Consider the following 20,653-nt stretch of genomic DNA (forward strand, 5'->3'; position numbering starts at 1 on the left):
AAATATACACGAGAACGTCTCAATTCATAGATTTCCAAGAGCAATCATCACTTTCACATAATATCATATGTAATACAGATCTGTTCCTGCTAATGTAGCAATCACAAAGCAACCATATAATCAGTGACAATTAAACATTGTATTCATGCATCACTTTATGAAATTACACCTCCATCTTCAATTTATTACTATGCAAAAGAATTCTGTACTTACTCATAAAGAAGCATGACTGAAAATACATACTTATTACAACATAGTTCTAGGGTGGGAAAGAAGTGGTCTCCAAACTCTGGGGGTGGGGGGATAATCCTCGCCTCCTTGTCCTTAATAGAATTGAAACTTTCCTTCTTGTTAGCTATGACATTTTTAATTCTGTGTCAGGTCCCGAGATGAGGATTATTCATGTTCAAACCTTATTTACCACTAAGGTTGCGGCATCATAGGTAGGCTCGAAATATAATTTCTTGAAGGTCTACTCCGATGACCAATCTGCTACATTCATTATGTCCTCAAGCCTTCCATCTACCTGAATGGCTGTAAACGCCATAGCTCCCCCAGTGGAATGAGTACCAAACCTCTTCACATCAATTCCTGCCTCTGCCAACACCCACTGTACCCACTTTGCAATGGAGGGTGAATAGACTGCTTTAAAAGGCTTTTTAATTGCAATTAGCAATTGTCTCTCACCTGCTGGTCTATACTAACTGGTCAGTTCTTCATACACCTTAATGCAACACACCACACACAACTTAGGAGTGTTTGTAAAAGCGGGATAAGATACCAACCTGGTATTGGTTTTTGTTCTCCTGGATATTGTAAATGTTACTCTCTCCGGAGTGGAGACCCTGGTGGATATATCCAATGCCGGCACATCTGAAACCCTCTTGCACAAGATAAGTAAAAGGAGAGTAGCTAGTTTAGCAGATAGTTCTTTGCGCGACAGGTACAAGTTATCCTGCTAACTCATTAGAAGCCTTAGTACCAAATTAACATCCCACAAGCCTGAGTACTAAGGTTCCAGTGGTCTGCTGAGCCTAATGCCTTTCATAAATCTGCGAACCCATGGGTGTTCTCTCACTGGTGGGTTGTCAATGGTATTGTGACCCACCGAGATGGCGGACCTAAAGGAATTGACGCCATACCTGCTTGTGCCATCTCTGCCAAAAAAATCATTATATGTGTAATACCTGTTCCCATGGGATCCAATTGTCACTCCAAGCACCAATGATGCCATTGTCTCCAGGCTGAAAGGTATCGCTTGGCTATGCCTGCGGCCCACGTCTGATGGATGAATTAGGAATCCTCCCTTGAAAGGTGCTCGTCTTTTCACCGTCGTCTGAAATCCTCCATGCCATGAGGGTTAGATGGCACGGGAGGACTAGTGGGTGAAGTTGTCCCAGGGGATCTCTGTGTATAGACTGGAACGAGGGCAGAGCAATCAGGAGATCCCATGACAGCTCCATCAGCAGGGGAAACCATGCTTGAGACCTCCAGATCGGAGATGTTAGGATCAATGATGCTTTCTGTCTCTGAGTCTGAGTCGCTACTCGGGTAAACAACAGGAAGGCATATGGATTGTCCTTGGACCAGTCTCGCAGAAAGGCATCCACGGCCTTGATCTTCCAGGGCCGGTCTCCAACTCACAAACTTTGGAAGTTGTCGGTTCAGTCGGGACGCAAAGAGATTCAAATTGTATGGGCCTCACCTGTCAATGAGGGCTAGGAAGGTGCTGTGGTTCATTTGCCAGTCGTTGCTGTCCGCAAAATTCCTGAAGTTCCAGCCTGCTATCATGTTGCTGATGACCGGAAGATACTCCACTGTCGCCAAGATCTGTCTCTTGAGGCAATAGTGCCAGAAGTCCTTGGCGAGGTCGGACATTGCTTTCACCTGAGACCCTCCCAAATGGTTGACATAGCGGACCGCTGAGTTGTTGTCCATCTTTTGAAGGAAACAGCATGACACCTTGTCCTTGGTGAGGGATTTGATCGCGAAGGACCCCACCAATAGTTCTAGACAATTGATATAGAGAGACTGTTCCTCCTCCTTGACCATCTGCCTCCCACGGTAATCTCTCTGCATCTCGCTTCCCAGCACTGACAGCTGGCACCTGATTCTGTAAGCAGATCTGGGGTTGTCCCAAATATCACTTGGCCATTCCAGGCCTCCATGTTGTCCAACCTCCATTGAAGCAGTTCTGAGTAAGCTAGGCCTCCCCTGAGGGGCTTCTTGCCCCCTGCTTGCTTTCAGTTTCTGTAGCGCTCCATAGTGTAGGGGTCCAGGGAAAATGGCCTGGACTGACGACGACAGTAGACCCATTATCCTGCCGAGTTGTCTCAGATGTATTCTGTCCCTTATGAGGACCTTTTGAATTTCCTTTTTCATTTTGGCAATCTTGGAGGTTGGGAGGCTCAAGGTGGCTTCTGTCGAGTCAATTAGGAACCCCAGGAATGTAATCTACTGGGTCAGATTCATTTCTGATTTGTCCTCGTTGATGACAAAGCCCAGATTGCTCAGCAGGGCAATAGTCATGTTCAAGTTGTATCTGAGATGTTGTTGAGACTGATCCATGAGCAATATGTCATCTAGATAAATGATCATTCTTACCCCCTTGGTGCGAAGGGTCTCCACCTCTGGATGTAGTAGCTTGGTAAAGCACCACGGGCCGATGAGAGTCCAAAGGGAAGCGCACGGAACTCAAATGTTTGCTCCCACCAGAGAAACTGGAGGAACCGCCTGTGCGGGAGATAGATGGGAACAGAGAAGTAAGTAGACATCTTTGAGGCCCAGTCAGGCCATCCAGTTACCCATTAGTAGCATGTCTCTCGGCAGATGGGGGCCCTCCATCTTGAAGTGGCGATATACCAATCACTCGTTGAACTTCCTCAGGTTTACGGCAGGTCTGAAGCCTTTGTCTTTCTTCTGGACTAAGAAAAGATTACTTACAAACCCGTCCGGATAGCATGTTGTTTTGCGAATCGCACGTTTTGCTAGAAGTTCTCTTACCTCTGTCTCTATTAGGAGGGACTCCTCTTCTGAAAAAACCAAGGGCCGAGGGTGTGCTCTCTGGATAGGAGTCTGATATAACACTAGGTAGAAACCCCTGACTGTCTGTAGTACCCAGGCGTTCAATGCCATCTTTTCACAGTTGTGTGCAAATAAACTTAACCTCCCCCCTAGATTTTCGGGAGAGGAACAAAGGGGCATTGCTTACCAGATTGTCCTCTCTGAGACAAATTGGAGCCTCTGCCTCCCCGAAAGGAATTGCCTCTTCCAGGTCTTCTGCTCGAGTAAAAAATGATCCCTGTATTCCATCATTGTAGCTGTTATTTCGTCTGGCCTTGTTGTTAGGGTGACCTTGCGTGGGTGGATGGCCGAAGGAGCATACCCTGTCTCTTATGGCCCCTGCAAAAACCTTCCCAGGGAAGATTTTTTTTGTGTATAATTGTGCCTTGTCGAGGGCTGAGAAAGTGGAGATGAAGTTCCCCAGTTCTTTAACAAAGGGCTCACCAAATAGGTGTCCTTGTGCCACCGCGCCAGCCTCATATGTCACAGTCTCACCCAGCTTGAGGTCCTTTCTAATGAGCAACGATCTCCTCCTCTCCGCTGCCAGGGCACAATTAGCGCTGTCTAGAAGACAGACTGCCCTCTGGGCCCAGCCAGACACTTTGTTGGTAGACATAGGCATTCCTGATTGTTTGACTTGCTCTGCCATCTCTATAATTTTTGTGAGGGGCCCCAGCACGTCCAGGAGTTTATCTTGGCATGCCTTCTGGGACCAATCTATACCCTTGTTCAGGTCATGCGTATACTTGCTGAAGAAGGTGCACATTTTTGGATCGATATCCGGTGTGGCCACCACCTAGGCCATTCTGCTCTTAGACACGCCCAGACTTCTTTTCTAGGGGTTGGCAGATCTTGCTGCACACATACTCTGCCACCTTGGAGTCCAGAGTCCATTCTGAGGATCTGAGGTGGTAGATCAAACATGTCCAACTGTCTGGTCTCCCCATCTGGGGAATCAGAGGCCGAGGAGCCTATGCCCAGGAACTGCCCAAGTATCCCTCATCATCTGATGACATATCCCCCTCCATCTCACCTACCCCTCTAGTGGAATCCCTGGGTCAGGGTCCAAATTTGGGGCGACCAGGTCACCAAATTCCCCGGGTTCGTCATCCTCCTGGTAGGGTGCGTGTTTAAGCATGCACACAATCTTATGGAAGGTTTTGTATAATTTGCTGAAACACTTGTGGTGCCCCGCGACATACTTCTTGCCCCCTGCCTGCTTCCCACTAGTCCCTCTGCCTTGGGAAGAGGGGGCAGAGAGCACCCCTGGGATGCTTTTGGGCAATCTGCCGATGTTCTCCTGAAGAGGGGCCGAAGCTCTGAATATTGCTTGTGATAAAGCCCTATCTAACTCTGCAGGTATTGTATTGTATTGTATTGTATTGTAATCGTATTTATATAGCGCTTACTACCCCTGACGAGGCGTTGAAGCGCTTTTCGATGAGTAGCACGCTACTCCGGAACCCAACAAGAATTAGTGATGGATTAGTATCATTTAATAATGAGTACAGTTTTAGTATTATTATGAGTTAATTTGAGCCGCGGATATGAGAGTTTGTTAGTTAGATTGACTGGAGTAATGGAGGGGTGGAGGAGGAAAGAAATCCAGAAGTGTTAATTGGGAGTATATCCTTAATTTACTCAATCCAAAGGCTTGGGATGAATAAAGGGGGGCGGAGGGGGTAAGAGTATGTGGAAGGGTTAGGGAGAGCATGGTAGCAGGGTGAGATGAATGCAGGAGAATTTAGTAGGGTTGTGTGGGAGGTCACAGAGGTAGAGTGAGGTTTGGTGAGTTAGATGTGGAGGTAGGCGCTGTGGCCAAGTTTCTCTAGCCTCCTGTGGGGAGAAGTATTCATGGTCCCTAGGGGAATCCATGTCTTAAATAGAGGGAAGAGCACAAGGTGAGAGGAAATTGCAACTATAATAATATGAACGCATGTTGTACTTTGGCTGCCCCCCTGTGTGTGCTCATGTATTTAGTCACTGGTGAGGGATCCTCGCTTAATGTGGGCCCAGCCCCGAGGTGGGCCTGACAAGCCTGGGTCGGCTTACACTTACTGTGGTCATGCGGTGTCAGCAGGGGTTGGCAGGAAAGCACTGAGGGAATCCTCAAGTAAAACCTTCAAAATGCTTTCATCATGCGAGTGTGATACTGTCCAAGCCCTCACTGAACTGCCGTAACAGCATGCCCTTACCTGAGAGATCTCCTTCATTGCGAAATGGGAGGACCCATGCAATACTAAAAGCGCTCGGGCTGAAGCTTGCCGCGCGGGCCACCCAGTTAATATCTTGCCGCCAAACCAAAATCACAGTCGTGAACAATAAATTTCAAGCGGCAATAAAATTAGCTGAAATGTATTCAGCACAAATGTATTCAGCATGCAAAAGTTAAGCATGGGAAGAGAGTCGGGACTTAACTGACTTGCAAGCAGTGAAGAAGAGGGAATAGGAAGGGATGTCACATAAATATATACAACAGATTGTTATCTGGTTGGACTATAGTTGCTATGGGGACCCCTTCAATTGGGCTCAAAAAGACATGCAGTTTTAATGTTTTTTCTGTGATTTACATTATGTTCTTTTAAGCTGCTGTGACATTAAAGTGAAAAAGAGAATGCATGCATAATCCTCGCCTCCGGTCCTGACATGGAATTAGGGATACAGACACGGTACTGTTTACCATATGGGAAGAGCCACAAGTGGTCTTTCTCCCATATCTTTATACCCCCGAAACCTGCACCTGGCCGTGCGGTTGCGTGCCTGATTATGAAGCTCTCGCCTGGGGGTACAGTTCGCGTGGATCACCACACAGACCACCAACAGCAAACAGATACAGGGGGCTTATTTGGAATATACCCGCTGAGTATCAAGAGGAAAAAGGTGTATCTGAGTGATGGCCGTCACTGCCCTGCCTGTTCAGACACACCATTTACAAAGCCAAATACTACTTGTGTATTCAAGAGTTAATCTGGCTTTGTGAGTGTTTTTTTTGTTTGTGTCGGACGAAAGCATAATTTCGAAATTTCAAGAAAGAATTATCAGGAACATAATTTCCAAGGAAGAATTTTCCTTCATAACCTGGGTACAGGATGGGCATTCCTATGCAGTGGGGGAGTATCTTCTGCAACAACGTCCAAAAGCACTCCAGCCATTCCATTTATATAGCGTCCAACTTATTTTGCCCTTATCAGGCAGCACATATATAGGTGGCACCAGCTCAGTTTTAAATTTGTACATAAAAACGTGCCAGTGCCCAAAGCTCTCCTCTGAAACATGTAGCTGCTACAATTAAATGTGCAAAAAACAACAAGTGATGGACGGAATGCTGAACATTGTCAAACATTCACCCCCAGTACAGTGATCTGGGCCTAAATCCATCGTTTTTTTGCTGCCCATGCCATTCCAGTTTGGACCCAGTCATATGCAAATCAGTCTTGACCCTGTTCCCCATGGGAACAGTCCAGCCTGAACTGCTAGGCCAGGTCTTCCCTGGACTGGAAACAAGCATCCTGGGACCGGTTTCGGGGTATCACCCCTCATCAGCCAGGCTAGCTTGAATCCAGTGGCATGGGAACTTATTTTGCCCTTATCAGGCAGCACATATATAGGTGGCACCAGCTCAGTTTTAAATTTGTACATAAAAACGTGCCAGTGCCCAAAGCTCTCCTCCATCTCGGGCCTCTTTAATCTATTTGCATCCACTTCCTGCACCTTCAGCTCACTCTTGCAGCTTTCTGTTTTCTCCCTTTGTGACAATTTTTCTTTTTTCTCTTCCTCCATCTTTCCCATATGTGTCTTTTGCTCACAGTAGATGCATGAGATAGAAAAAAAAGTTCCAGCCCTCAAAAATAAGTGCTGGTGCCCCGCACAGGAAACCACTGGCTAAAATGAAGCACTGCACTAGCTGTTTCACATTTTACATAACAGGCCTCTAGATGAAACTATACACAAGCAACATTGTCGGATCCAAATAAGATCAAACCTCCTAAGGTATCTTTTTCCCACAACAGCTAGGCCCTAAAACCTTTCCCCTGACTTTCTCGAACCTAGAAACACAATTTCAATTAGAAGACCAATAATTCTACAACTTCCTTAAAATTAAAACTGCTGTTACCAAATCTAAACACCATTAAAAAGAACCGTCCCTCCCAACACTCATCCACAAGTTCAACTTGCTAGGCCACCAAGTTTCTAAATATTATCAACTTTTACAACCTAAGTCATAGAAAATAAATTTAAAAAATAACCGATTACTAGGCCACTCCTTCCGCTAACCCCATAACTGAGGCAGACTGGAATGCAATCTGGAAATCAGTAATCCCACATAAAATATCACCTGTACTCTCCCAAGCCAAATGTTGGCTACTACACAAATCCTTCTTGACACACTCATGCTTACATACCATGAAAATCCTGGATAGCCCTTCTTGCTGGAATTGCAATAAAGAAACCAGTGATCTTGCCCATCTAATTTTTCTCTGCAATTTGATAAACACCTTCTGGTACAATGTTTTCTCCCACATCTCAAACCATTTTAACATACACCCCAAAAAGGAATTCTCATTCCTCATCAAAGACTTCCTTGACCCTCATATCAAGAACACCGCTGACAGTCTCCTATTCAATCTCTTGTCATTTGCAGTCAAAACAATTACCTCTAACTGGAAGACCACTCATAAGGCTTCATTCCATACATGGCTAGATTGGATATCTCATATTAGGGGTGCTGAGAATGTTGCCCTTCAACATACACCCTGGAAACCACAGCATAAATCCATATGCAAAATCGTAGATAACTATTTCGCTTCCAACAAACCACCATAAACTGCAGGCCCTTTGCCCGTCCACTAAGGTCCTGATATGGCTGACTCCCACTCACCTTCCAAAGAACGATATGCTATACCTACACAACATAGTTAACCTTGACAATTCTTTTTGTATATTCTCTTCTCTTTTTATACTAAATCCAACCATTTACCCCACTATGATGTTACGTATGGATTAAAACCTATCATGTTCATGATATCATATCCTACCTTTTAAGACAGTGATACCCAACCTTTTTACTTCTGTGGACCCAACTTTATCATTACTGGAACCCAGGGACCCCCACTGAATTATTTTGGAATTACTAAATCATTACTGAAAGCTGTGGACCTAATATGGTAATATTATTTAATTTTCTAAGCAGTCACGGGACCACAGGTTGGGAACCACTGTTTTAAGTGACATGGTATGCGTCTTACCTATTTTTATTCTCTTTTTAGCTCGTCTCATTGATATACAGTTCTGTTTTTGTTACTGTTATGTGCTAAAATTAATAAAGATTATTTTGAAATAAATCTCCCTGATGTTTTACTTTCTTTAAGCACAACACAATTTACCCTTGTGAACAACGGGCTGTGGTTGCAGACACAGCAAAGAGTGTGGTGAGCAGATTGTGCAATTTGACTAGTCAAGTCCCTCCCTCAGGTCAGGGGGTGGTTACTCTGCTTCAGTTGGCATTATGTTCTTGACACCCCCCCTTGGTTTTAAATGGTTCCCACACATATTAGATCATTAGGCTCCTTGCTGGCTTAATTAAAACGATTTTGAATCTCAAATACTCAACCAGTGACTACACAATGTCAAAATATCTGATCTTTCTGGGCCAGCAGGTGTCATATAAATGGATCTCAGCTATCCTTGTTCATAACCAAGGTCTGTGTGTTCTTGGTATTTCTTGCTAGTTTGTTGTCTGCACCAGAAGGTCACTTCCTTTTCTCTCCCACCCCCATTCAAGGTGATAACAAATAGACATTCCGGCTTGATCTACAGCAGGCCTTTCTAATCCCTGTGTTCTCTCAGTCGTCAAAACTATTTCAACAATACAGATAATATAGACGTTTGTATTGTTGTTTCTGTAGGAGAAAGCAGGGCACCGTGACTCTCATATTGCCCGGGGCTATTTCCATGCAAATGTTCAGTGAAAACAGCTAGTTAATTGTGTTAATAATTTTCTCTCTTCTACTTTGTCACATTAGAAAACCACTCAATTAATCTGTCACACTGCCATCCAGGAACATCTTTGTCAAGATTAGGATATTTACCGGGTGTATGATACCAGTGATGATCTAATACTAATTTGTATCTTTCACAGTGAAATCAGAGCTGCTTTCAGTTCTCTAGAGGGACATTTACTGCTTTCTTTTCCCAGATCTCAGCAAATGCATTCATAGATTCAACACACACATCATCGGGTTTGTCCTTCTTTATATTAAATTACATAGTGACCCTTTTCATTTGCATAGACCACCCTTAGTAGTGCAGCCCTGTGTATGTAAGGGAGTTGGATAGAGAGAGACATATCTCTCCTTTGGATCCTCAGAACTTTGGCTTCCGGGATCTTTCACAAAGCCACAGCTATTCCTCTTATTCATCTCTCAATTCACTCTCGCCTCTGGATCTGTTGCTTAGAATTGTGCTAATGGTTCAGCTAGTCTTCTTTCTAGACACTAAGGGCCTGATTACAACTTTGGAGGAGGTGTTAATCCGTCCCAAATGTAACGGATATACCACCAGCCGTATTACGAGTTCCATAGGATATAATGGACTCGTAATACGGCTGGTGGTATATCCGTCACTTTACCGTCAATTTTAGGACAGATTAACACCTCCTCCAAAGTTGTAATCAGGCCCTAGGTGCTTCCCTCTTCATTTGTCTTGTGTGCAGCTGTCCTGGAGTCTGGGAAGTTTTGTGGCCACCATGATCTTTGATTGACTCCTAGAAAAAGTTCATGCCACTTCCCTTCTTTCTCATATACATCTATTATTTATCTTTTCGCTCACAACATCATAAGTTTAATTTGCTGTGGTCCTAAAGCCTCACTTCACACTGGGTATCCACATAGGGTATCCCCATCCTTGGTTTAGTTTCATACTGGTAGAGGGGATCTTTTATAAAGGGAATGTGGTCCTGATGCAGACATCGCAAGGGAAAATTCCCTTAAAGGTGAAGGTTTTCAAATTCCTCCTGAATGCCGTAATGGCTAACATGGAGTTTTGATCTTGAACCGTGATAGTTTTTCCTTCATGTTTGTTATATGGGAATTGATTTTGCAGATTGTGTTGGTGTTGTTAGAATTGACAATGCAGGCAGAGCTATGCTGGGGCTCCAAATTGGGTTTTTGCATGGGCCTTTTATCTTTGTAGCCTTTGCTCGTGGTGCACAGATCCTGAACTGTATTTGCTAGACTGCTTAAATCCAAAGAGGTGCATCAAAGGTTATGAAGTCAGATTTTCACAAATTCGGGAACAGCATGGGTGCTTGCTTTTGGATTAATTCACGTTTTCACTTTTGATTTTTAGGGACATCCAATAAACATCATAACAGTAGTCTAGACAGAATAGAACCAGAGCTCTCATCAATTTTACACAATGGTTGGATTGTTCAAGCTAGAGAACTTTAATAATATCATTAGCTCGAAGATGGTATTCTTGAAAACGTCATTTACCTGCAGACTGAAACACATCTTTTAGCTATACAGCACACCTTGATTTGTGATGTTAAAGACAGTATGTGGGAAACTCCGAAGATTTGAAGCCATGAAAAATATAAGAAGTTCTGACTGTGTTCCACATTATCCGAATTTCCATCCTGGACCTGCCTCAACATAGAAAGCAACTTTAGTTTCAATGGTAAACATACCACAGCCCTCACATTTATTGTCCAATCAGAGGTGGCTCTCAATAACGGCACCGCCGATTTGGAAATATAGTATGGTACAACCACATGCACATGAAGCCAAGTAGTTATTGAATAGACACAGTGATGTGACCGAGTCTTGTGGAACCAAATAAGATGTCTTCACCAAGGACTGGATGGTACTAAAATGCTGATTCCCATTGTAGAGGACTAATGGAGTTAACTCAATTGGAGTTCCTGATACCCATGGTCAGCTGTCCATTATAGCCACAGGGACCACAGTGTCTGTTTAACTGCATGCACTATGTATTTTGTAAAAAAAAATAAAAAATAGATTCAGAGGCCCAAAGCAGTTCTTAGGAGCGCACATCAAGCACAATGCCAAGAGTACTTAATACCAAGTTTCCCCACCCTTGAATCCACCTCCCGCTTTTATCTTTTACCTAGTACCGTACTATAATTCTTTGTTCTCACTCTTGCAAGTTCTTTTTTTAATAAAATGTTTCCCTTTGTCATTGTTTTCTGTTCTTTCTCATCCTCCTTCTTTTGTATTTTCTGCATTTCTCTCTCTTGCTGTGGGTCTGACGTGGAATGTAGCTCATGATCCCCGAAAACGAGTGCCAGTACCAACTACCTGCAACCATCAGCCTAAATTAAGCACCTACTGCATGTAACTGACATAGTAAAACAAGTGTTTTTCCTCATGAGAGAAACATGCACCACTTCACAGACATGTACATACCAATAGCACTTTGGAGATATGTACACTATTTTTGCACTTCTCTTAGGTGAGCTCCAGACATAGGTGGGGCCAGGGGCGGCTCCTCTGTTAGGGCGGAGGAGGCAGCACCAGGAGCTGCAAACCTTTAGAAACAAAATGACAATAAACGCTGTTTATTGTAGTCTTATTTATGAAGGGGAGGGGCCATGGGGGTGACGAGCAGTGAGGGGAGTGCACAGAGCACTCCCCTCAGTGTGCATGTATGTTTGGCTGGCTGTCTCGGGCCGGCCAAACACACATGCTCACAAGGGCTCTCTCCAACCCGGCACTGTGTAGCAGAGTTGAAGAGGCTCCCAATCTACATTGCGTTGGGTGCTCCTGCCAATCATAACGCTGCTCTGAGCAGCGTCATGATTGGAGCAGGGCAGGCTGGGAGCCTGTGCCTGGAGTGCGGCGGCGACGCTGCAGCAGCGGGGTGACAAGGTAAGTTCAATTTTTATATATAAATATAGATTTTTTTATTTTTGTTTTGTTTGCCCCCGCCCGCCACTTTGCCGAGTCACCAGCCGCGTCTGGGTGGGGCTCTCACCTCTCATCTCCAACAGACAACCCACATTTACAGGCATGCATTCTCAACTTTGGGGATCCATGCATTGCTTCTGAATGCCCTAGCAAACAGTTAGCTTCTAGAAGGCTGGTTGGATTTTATGAGTTGTATCTTATGCTTAGAAATCAAATTTTTACTCCATGCTGGAACAGATACATACTCTGTAATCTTAAATGTAATTCTCAATAGAGAGATATATGCACAGATGTGTCTTTCAATTTTCCATTTGACCAGGTAGAGACCATATGCACGTTGGGAATGTGTAATACTTCTATTTTATGGTACCCCCCTTCCCCTGATACTAATATTTACAGTGAAGTCATTTTTTAAAGAAATGTATTTTAATCATTTTTTTCATTCTTCAAGGCAATCTTTATGCACGAGGAGCAACTGATAACAAAGGACCCGTGCTTGCTTGGCTACATGCAGTGGAAACATATACAGCTCTCAAAGAGGCATGTATAAAATATGTTTTTTGTATTCCTTTTGCTCAATATGCACACTACTCTTTTGGTGTTCTGCAGGAAAAGGATTCCTGTGTGTAGAACGTCCCTTTCCAACCTTCTTTACAGTTGCTGTATCCATCCATGTGCTGAAACAACAGTATGTCCGAATAACAAATAATTAGTCGTAATTTTCTCCAGAAGTACTTGTGGCTTACTACAGACACAGGAGCAAGCCAGGAGAACTAAATGGATTGGTTACACCTCCTCTAGGCAAACTATTTGTGAAATGGGCCCAGTAAGGATCTGCTGTAAAATGTAGGACAGTGGGATAGACCCGCATCTAGCTGGCAGCCAAGGAACATATATAATATTGTCAATGATTTCAGATATTTAGAAAAATATTCCACTTCTCAGCTTGGATTGGGTGATGAGATTTAGTATGTTTCATTTTTTTTGCTATCTCACTCTTTTCTGGGGTTACACTGTATTTCTTTCAGGTTGTCAAATATTGGGATGTATTTGAGGAGTAGAAATTATTTAGCAAGCTTCTTGGGTGTCATTTTCAAAAAAATTATACATGAATGACCAAGCACTGCAATTTATTTCTGATGTTTTTTCTGACCTTCAATTTTTTTTATAGATTTTATTTATTTGGTTTTAATATGCCTTAATGTTTCCTGGAAACATTTGTGGTGGTTCCACAAAACAAGCAATCCCAATTCAGCCTGCATTTTTCTGTAACAAAATCACCTCAACATACAGCATCTTCAACCGTTAACCAGTCCCATCACCATTGCAACTCAACTTTTCATCACAACTGAAGAACGAACCCTGACCTTGTGGTCTGCTGTTGCCACTGTCAAAATCGCTGCTACCAATAAGACCATCCACTCAGAGGCCCCATCAGACTCTTGCCTCCACCACTCCTTCACCAAAGGACTACTGTTGATCACCAAAGCGCTAACACGCATCTTCAACTCCTCCATCTACTCAGCCACATTGTCAGACACCTGGAAACATTCCATTGTCAAACCCCTGCTTAAGAAACCATCTGCTGACCCAGCCACGGTTTCCAATTACAGACCCATCTCCCTCCTACCATACCTGGCAAGGATCTTATATAAACTAATCAACCAAAGCCTCACCGACCGCCTCAGCAAACACCAGCTCCTCAATGCCACACAACCTGTATTCAAGCCTAACCATAGTATAAAACAGCACTCTTTGCCCCAAGAGACAACATTCACTTGATCCTTGAGAAAGGAGACATGGCAGCCCTCATCCGCTTGGACTTCTTTGCAGCATCTGACACAGCCAGCACCCATCCTCATCCTCATCAGGTGCCTGCTTTAGATTGGCATCCAAGGCCCTCCTCTCTGCTGGATCTGCTCCTTCTTAACAGATAAAACACAAGCTTTCTGCCTGGCCCTTACTCCTCTGAAGCTCACAAACTTATCTGTGAAATACCTCAAGGTTCATCAGTAGACCCTCCCTCTTCAATGCATGCATGCTCCCTCTGGCCAATGTCATCCACATGCAATATCAAAATCCTGTCATACAGCAACGGTTCGCAACTCATACTGTCCCTCTCAGGAAAGACCCCAAACACACAAATCAAGTTCACTCAATGCCTGAAGTTTCTAACTGGATGAAAGTGAACTATCTCAAGCTCAACATAGACAAGATACAAGTAGTGACCTTCGGCAAGAACATCTCACCATGGGACTTCAACTGGTGGCTGGCCATACTCGCACCCACACCCAACACCCATGCAAGGAACCTTGGTTTAATCATCAACAGCAAACTGGGCATGGTCAAGTCACAAGTCAACGCCAGCACTGCACCCTACTTCCACACCCTGAAGATGCTGAGGTAGATTTTTAAAGGGCTCCCAAGCAACACTAAAACATTGTCACTCACAATGCAGTCACCAGCAAGTTAGACTTTGGGAACACTCCCAACTCACTAGAAGACTACAAACCATCCATAACACGGCAGCCAGACTCTCCCTCAGCCTCCCACACATAACTCACATGACACCATACCTCAGGGAGCTCCACTGGCTTCCAATCCACAAACACGCTCATTTCAAACTCCTCATATACACATCCAAAGCAGAACACAACTTCGGCCCCATCGACCCGAACAGTGGCATCACAAACCAGCTGAACACCTCCCCTCTACTACACAGGGCTTCTATTTGCAAACAACCCACACATACACAGATCCAGATCAGGAGGATTGGCATTGCCTTACATCACTCCTACAGGGTGGAACAGCCTCCCAATCCAAATTGGAGCTTCCCCTCTCGTCTTGAATTCCGCAAGAAGCTGAAGACCTGAATTTTCATTTAACCAACCTACCATGGGCACGCTAGGCACACACACCTGCTCAGTGCCAGGATACCCTTGTGGGTGATAGTGCGCTTCACAAATACCGATAACATTAATAACTCCTATTTCCGGCCAAATCAGCACTACCTCCCAATTTGTGATATAGACCTTCAAGTAAATTTAAATTTTCCTAGTTATTGTGAAGAAAAGTTTGAATTCTATTAAGCTAGTGTGCATTCTGTTTAATCTCTAATTTTACTGCAAAGCAGAAAATAATATAAAAAGCAAGCTGTGACCACCAAAACAACTTTGGCCACAAGGCCGAGGAACATGTTAAATGAATCTAAAAATATGTAATGAAATCAAGCAACAAAAATGTCATGTGCATTACTCATCCCGTCAGTATCCCAGCAAATCTTCTTTCTTTGGGTTTTCTTTTTAATTTTGCACTGATCCGGTCTATGAAAGCCAGCAATTCCTTGGAGACCAGATCATGTAATCAGCCACCACTATCCTAATCAAGTATGTTTGTTTTCCGAATCCTAAAACAAAGAAACCAGGAGACCCAATAGATTGGGATGTTATACGTCTGCATTGCAAGTGTTTAAAATAAATATCTAGAAATTAATATATTTGCAGACACTTCACATTTATGTTTGCAGACCATCACATATTTTAACCCACTGTAGGATAATGCAAATCTTTAACCCAGTCTGGGATAATGCATGCCTCTGATTATTAATAGATCCGGGCTTTGCTTCAAGATGCTAATAAAAATATACATTCTGTGCCAGGCTTAGAAGTGGCTATTATGCTCTTACAAAGGTCAGCGACTACCAACAAAACTGTGTGATCATTAGGCTTGAAGAAAACAGTAAGGAAACAGGCTTTTGGCAGGTTTTACACTTTTTTACCCCGTTTGGACTACTAGCTGCTGGTTTTTTGACTTTGAGAGTGCACTGAGGCCTGTTAACTAGACCTATTGCCACTGTCTTAGCCCCTTGCAAAGCGCATGTCGAATTGGCTACCCCCAATTTGCAAGGACCGACTTACTTATAAGACTCTAGTATATGGTACCCAGGGCTGCAGCACTGATTGTGCCACCCTGTCTGTGACAAAGTACAACATAGCTCCCAGCCTGCCACTGCAGACTAGAAGGGCAGTGGTCACACTGGTAATTCGACTTTGTCATTGAAACACATGGCAAAGCCCCCACTTCCCTTACAATATTTCCCCTAAGGAAGGCCTATGGAATCCTAAGGCAGGGAGCTGTATATTATTATGTAGGACATGTATTTTTATATCGGTCTTAACAGCAACTCCTCCAAATTGTAATTTTGCTGTGGAAAGACCAGTATCCCTATTGGCTAACACAGGGTTACCGGCTGACCCCTCAGTCCAGTTAACTTCTGATTGGGACTACCTAGCTGAGTACTGTAAGGTATCAAGTTAATAGTGGCATTAAACCAGACTTGATGTCCAGGTAGAATTTAATATCTTATTAGAGAAATGCAACTTTTAGGAAGTTGCCACTCTGCTCAGCTTGTCCTGTGATCTCACACTGTCACTGGCCACCAGACAGCTTTCTGTCCGCCTGGGGGGTCATGTGAATGACTCCCAGGCTTAGGAACAAAAGCGACCTGCTGCAAGGTGAGGTGTTACTTCCTTTTTGTAGGCAATCACTTATGGTATTAGCCCAAAAGCGAGATTCAAAGGTGGAGCAGCCTTTGGTGGGCAAATGGCGATCACACTACCGAGGGGCTGCCCTTTGTTCAGATAGACAGGCTGGTAACAGGGACAGAGAGGAGCGACAAGTGCCCAAAATGGTTTTCCCATGGGCGTGTAGCCTCCAGGTAGCCACACCTCTTGAGCGGGCTACCAAACTCCTAACATCCAAGGAAGAGTGCAGACATCCTTTGAATGGGCAGAATAGTGCACTCTGGGATTGGCAGATGCCACACATAGCTGGAAAATCATCACCAAAATGGACGGGGACTAGCCCATTGGCTAGTTACCACATCATCCCCAGGACACTTTCTGGGAATAAATATTGGACCCCTGGCACCCTGAACCTCATGTTGGAAGTGGAACAAGGACCAAAGAAGGATTGCCCAGGTGCTTTATGGACTGCACAAAGAGAGGCTGCACCATTTGCTGGACTGCACCTGTTGCACCTTGGGTTACCAAAGTAATGACTTTGCCTGTGGCTCCTGGCTTGGGGAAAAGTCTTACAACAGACCCATACCAAAGAAGTGACTCAAAGGGGCAGTTGGCTAACCCCCTGGAACCAGCACCAGGTTCATCCAAGCTGAGTTAGCCCATTCCGGCAAGTTAGCAACTGTGTTTCGAAGAATCATCACTGATTGCCGCTGGGCACCCCAAGAGACCGATCCTCGATGGCCAAAAGTTGCACCTGAGTCAGCTGGACCCAGGAGTGTTGTCTGAGTCCAAAATGGTTGCCCAAGAGGTACACCAGCCTACAACAAAGGATATTTCTGGGACTGCTGTTTACATAGGCCGGTAGACCACCCGCCACTGGCCTTCTACTGGCTCAGAGAGGACCTCGAGGGACTCTAACTTCTGTGACCAAAGTTCCCACCTGACCTGTGGATCAGATCAAGGAATACCCACAGAGGCACCGTCTTCAGCAGCACAGCATCTGGAGAATTTTTTAGCATCTTCATCTTCTGTATTCGCTGCATCAGGAATGCTCCATTTAAGTCAATGGCAGTCATGCTGTAAAGTTTGGATCTGGATTGGAAAACGCTCTGGTGACAATTGATCTCTAGTAGATTGTCAGCTCTACCTGGCAGTCATCTTGTACTTCTTCAGGCATCAAGCACATACAAGCTTAAGGGATCAGGAATGAAGATGTAGAAGATTGAATTTGGTATTTTGCTTTGTACTTTTAGGAATATTAATAAGGGCAAAATCAGCTCAGGAAATGAAAGGGCTAACGTTCTAGCAGTTGTTGGAATCAGACTCGGGAGACAATGCTTGGAATCCAGTAAAGCTCTGTTATGAACCCTTTACAATATCTGTGAGTAAGACAATGTTTCCTTCCATTTGTGCATGTAAAATTCTTTCCCCCACCCTTGTGGGGGAGGCACTTCTGAAGCTTTTTTCTGGACACACTGACCCATTCTCCTTTGTCTCTTATCTGGAAGGATTGGACATGGCTCATGCTTTCCTCCCACTGTTAAATGTATCTCTGTTTTACAGGCAAGCATTGGAAGCCCTAGATGAAAGCCCCTGGAGGGGAACACTTTATTGGGTAATAATTGTGCTTTTTCTAAAGTGGTGAAAGTAGTACCTCCTGCTAAGTTCATTTATGTCTGGGCGTCCCCAAAAAACTCCTATGACACAAGTAGTGGTCAGCACCACCAACTACTTAAGAAGGTTCCTCCATCATACAACCAAGAGTGCACATATTGTTTTGGTGTGCTAACAGATTGCTATTTGACCACAGGCTTCTATGTCCTGTGGGTTTTTGCTAACCCTATCACATGAAAAATTAACCCTACCCAACATCGTAAAGTTGTTTGCTAGAGGTCCCATACAATGCAGCTTGTTTTAAAAATGCTGTCCAAAGTCTACCCAAAGGCTCATGTGTTACAGGTATATATTTGGTTTATTTATTTAGAAACAAGGCCCTTAAAGCCACATTACATATAGAGTAATTAAATGGTGCAAAAAATTCAGAATAAGATACAACTTTTGTCTGAGATCAAAAAATATACAAATACTGCTGCCACATCAAAAGACTCTGGGCATATTTATGGGGATTTGGGACAGGGCAGTGCAGCAAATCACCTTGCTGCGCTGCCCTGCATCAGAGTGAAAGTACAGGAAAGTGCCATATCTGTAGAATACAGTGCATTCCAGTCCTTTCCACCTGTGCTGCGACTCAATGGGCTGCCTAGCACCAACACAGGCACCCTTGCCCCATGGGTAACCTTCTCCATTGGCCCGCTCGCCTTTCCCCCAAGGGGTCTACCAACTCTTTAACTATTTTCTGTGTGTCACAGATTAAATCAGTGTCCACGTCAGCAAAACTATAAAACATATTACTGTATGCTCCCATCAGCAGAAAAGCATTTTGCACCACAACCCCAATGTTTGAGAGCGTTTCCCAACTGTCGCTAGCAAAAAAAACGATTTTCCTAAAACCAGCATGTTTTGACATTCCCTAACTGTCTCTATGTTAGGCTTAAAGCGGGACTGCAGCGGTAACTGCGAAAGAGGGGTAAAAAAGTTTAAATATGGAATTGAATATCTTCGATAGAAACTGACCTCTTTCTGAAGTAACACTTAAGAATCTTATATCAAACTTTTTGGGGAGATTTCACCAATAATGCAAGATCCCTTATATCATGATCCCTTCAAATTAGTTCCCGAAAATCCGGAGTATAAAGGCTGTCTGCAGACTGTGTAGTTTTAAAATTAGCCATATATTGTGCAAAGAATGGAAAATAATAATCTTTCAGGTTCAATAATGCCAGCCCATCCTTTTCTCTATCAACAAATAATGTGCTTAATGCAATACGTGCCTTTTTATTGTGCCAAATAAATGAGCTGAACATTGAGTCTAGTTTCTTGAAGAATGCGGACGTTAGCACACAAGGAGTGGCGGGGAACGAAAAGTTGAATAGTGGCAAAATTGACATTTTAATCATCGCAATTCTACCAAGAATAGATAGGGGAAATGATCCCTGCCGTGCAAGCAGCGCCTGGGTTTTCAGGAGCAAGAGAACTTAGTTGAGATCATACAAATCTCCTATATCGGATGAAAAATTGATCCCAAGGTATCTCTTTGGCCTAGAGTTCACACAGGGAAGTAATTCAGAGATTAATCTATCGGGAGATGTGCCACAAAGTATGATTTCAGTTTTATTCCTATTAACCTTATACTGGCCAATTTGCTCAAATTCGGAAAAAAAATACTTAAAAACCTCCTTCTGAGAGCTTTGATCATCATCAAGGAACATAACAATATCATCTGCGTAAAGTTTCATCTTCCCCATCGACTTCAAATGGGCTGGATCCGCTTATTTTGTCTAATTGTGATAGCTAACGGTTCGATAAAAAGGGCAAACAGAATAGGTGAGAGGAGGCACCCTTGACAGGTCCCCCGCTGAACTTGTAGCTTACCTACATTTACAGAATTAATTATGATATTGGCTTCAGTATTTTGAGGCATCCTTTGAATTAGCCCTGAGACCTGGGGGAGAACCCCAAAGCTAGATAATATTTCAAACAGTGTATCCCAAGCCACTAAATCAAAAGCTTTTTCCGCATCCAATAAAAGGATAATGGCAGGGATTTTATTGGAGGCAAAATAGTTCAGCCCCTCAGCCAAAAAATGTGTGTTAGTTGCACGTTGTCGCCCAGCAATAAACCCATTTTGGTCGGGGTATACCAAGGTGGTGACAACCACATTGAACCAATTGGCCAGGAGTTTCATAATGATTTTATAGTCTGTATTTAAAAGTGTAATTGGGCGATATGCATTTGGGTCTTCTTTGTCCTTATTTTTTTGGGGGAAAACTGACAACATTCCCCATATGGAAAGAATTTGGGATCATCCCGCTCTTTAACATATTCTTGATTAGAAACAGAAAATCATCTGCCAATACATCATTAAAGATTTTGTAAAATTCAGCTGGAAGACCATCCGGGCCACAGGCTTTTCCTTTAGAGATATTTTTACCACCTCCATTAGTTATACCTTGGTGAATGGCTGCAGAAGAGTATCCCCGTCTTCTCCTGACAGAGTGAGAATGTCAAATTTCCCCAGAC

General features: G+C 43.8%; 1 protein-coding gene across 3 annotated transcripts in view; it reads left to right on the forward strand.

Moving 5' to 3' along the window:
• The window catches only part of CNDP1 (carnosine dipeptidase 1), a 409,207-nt gene that overhangs the window by 179,743 nt on the left and 208,811 nt on the right, over window positions 1-20,653 (forward strand). For all 3 annotated transcript variants that reach the window (XM_069219416.1, XM_069219418.1, XM_069219417.1), the window contains exon 5: window positions 12,442-12,530. In XM_069219416.1, coding sequence (XP_069075517.1) covers window positions 12,442-12,530 — 89 coding nt within the window. The remainder of the gene's footprint in view (window positions 1-12,441; window positions 12,531-20,653) is intronic.

Source organism: Pleurodeles waltl, chromosome 2_2 (genome assembly GCF_031143425.1).
Source record: "Pleurodeles waltl isolate 20211129_DDA chromosome 2_2, aPleWal1.hap1.20221129, whole genome shotgun sequence".
Classification (NCBI taxonomy): Eukaryota; Metazoa; Chordata; class Amphibia; order Caudata; family Salamandridae; genus Pleurodeles; species Pleurodeles waltl.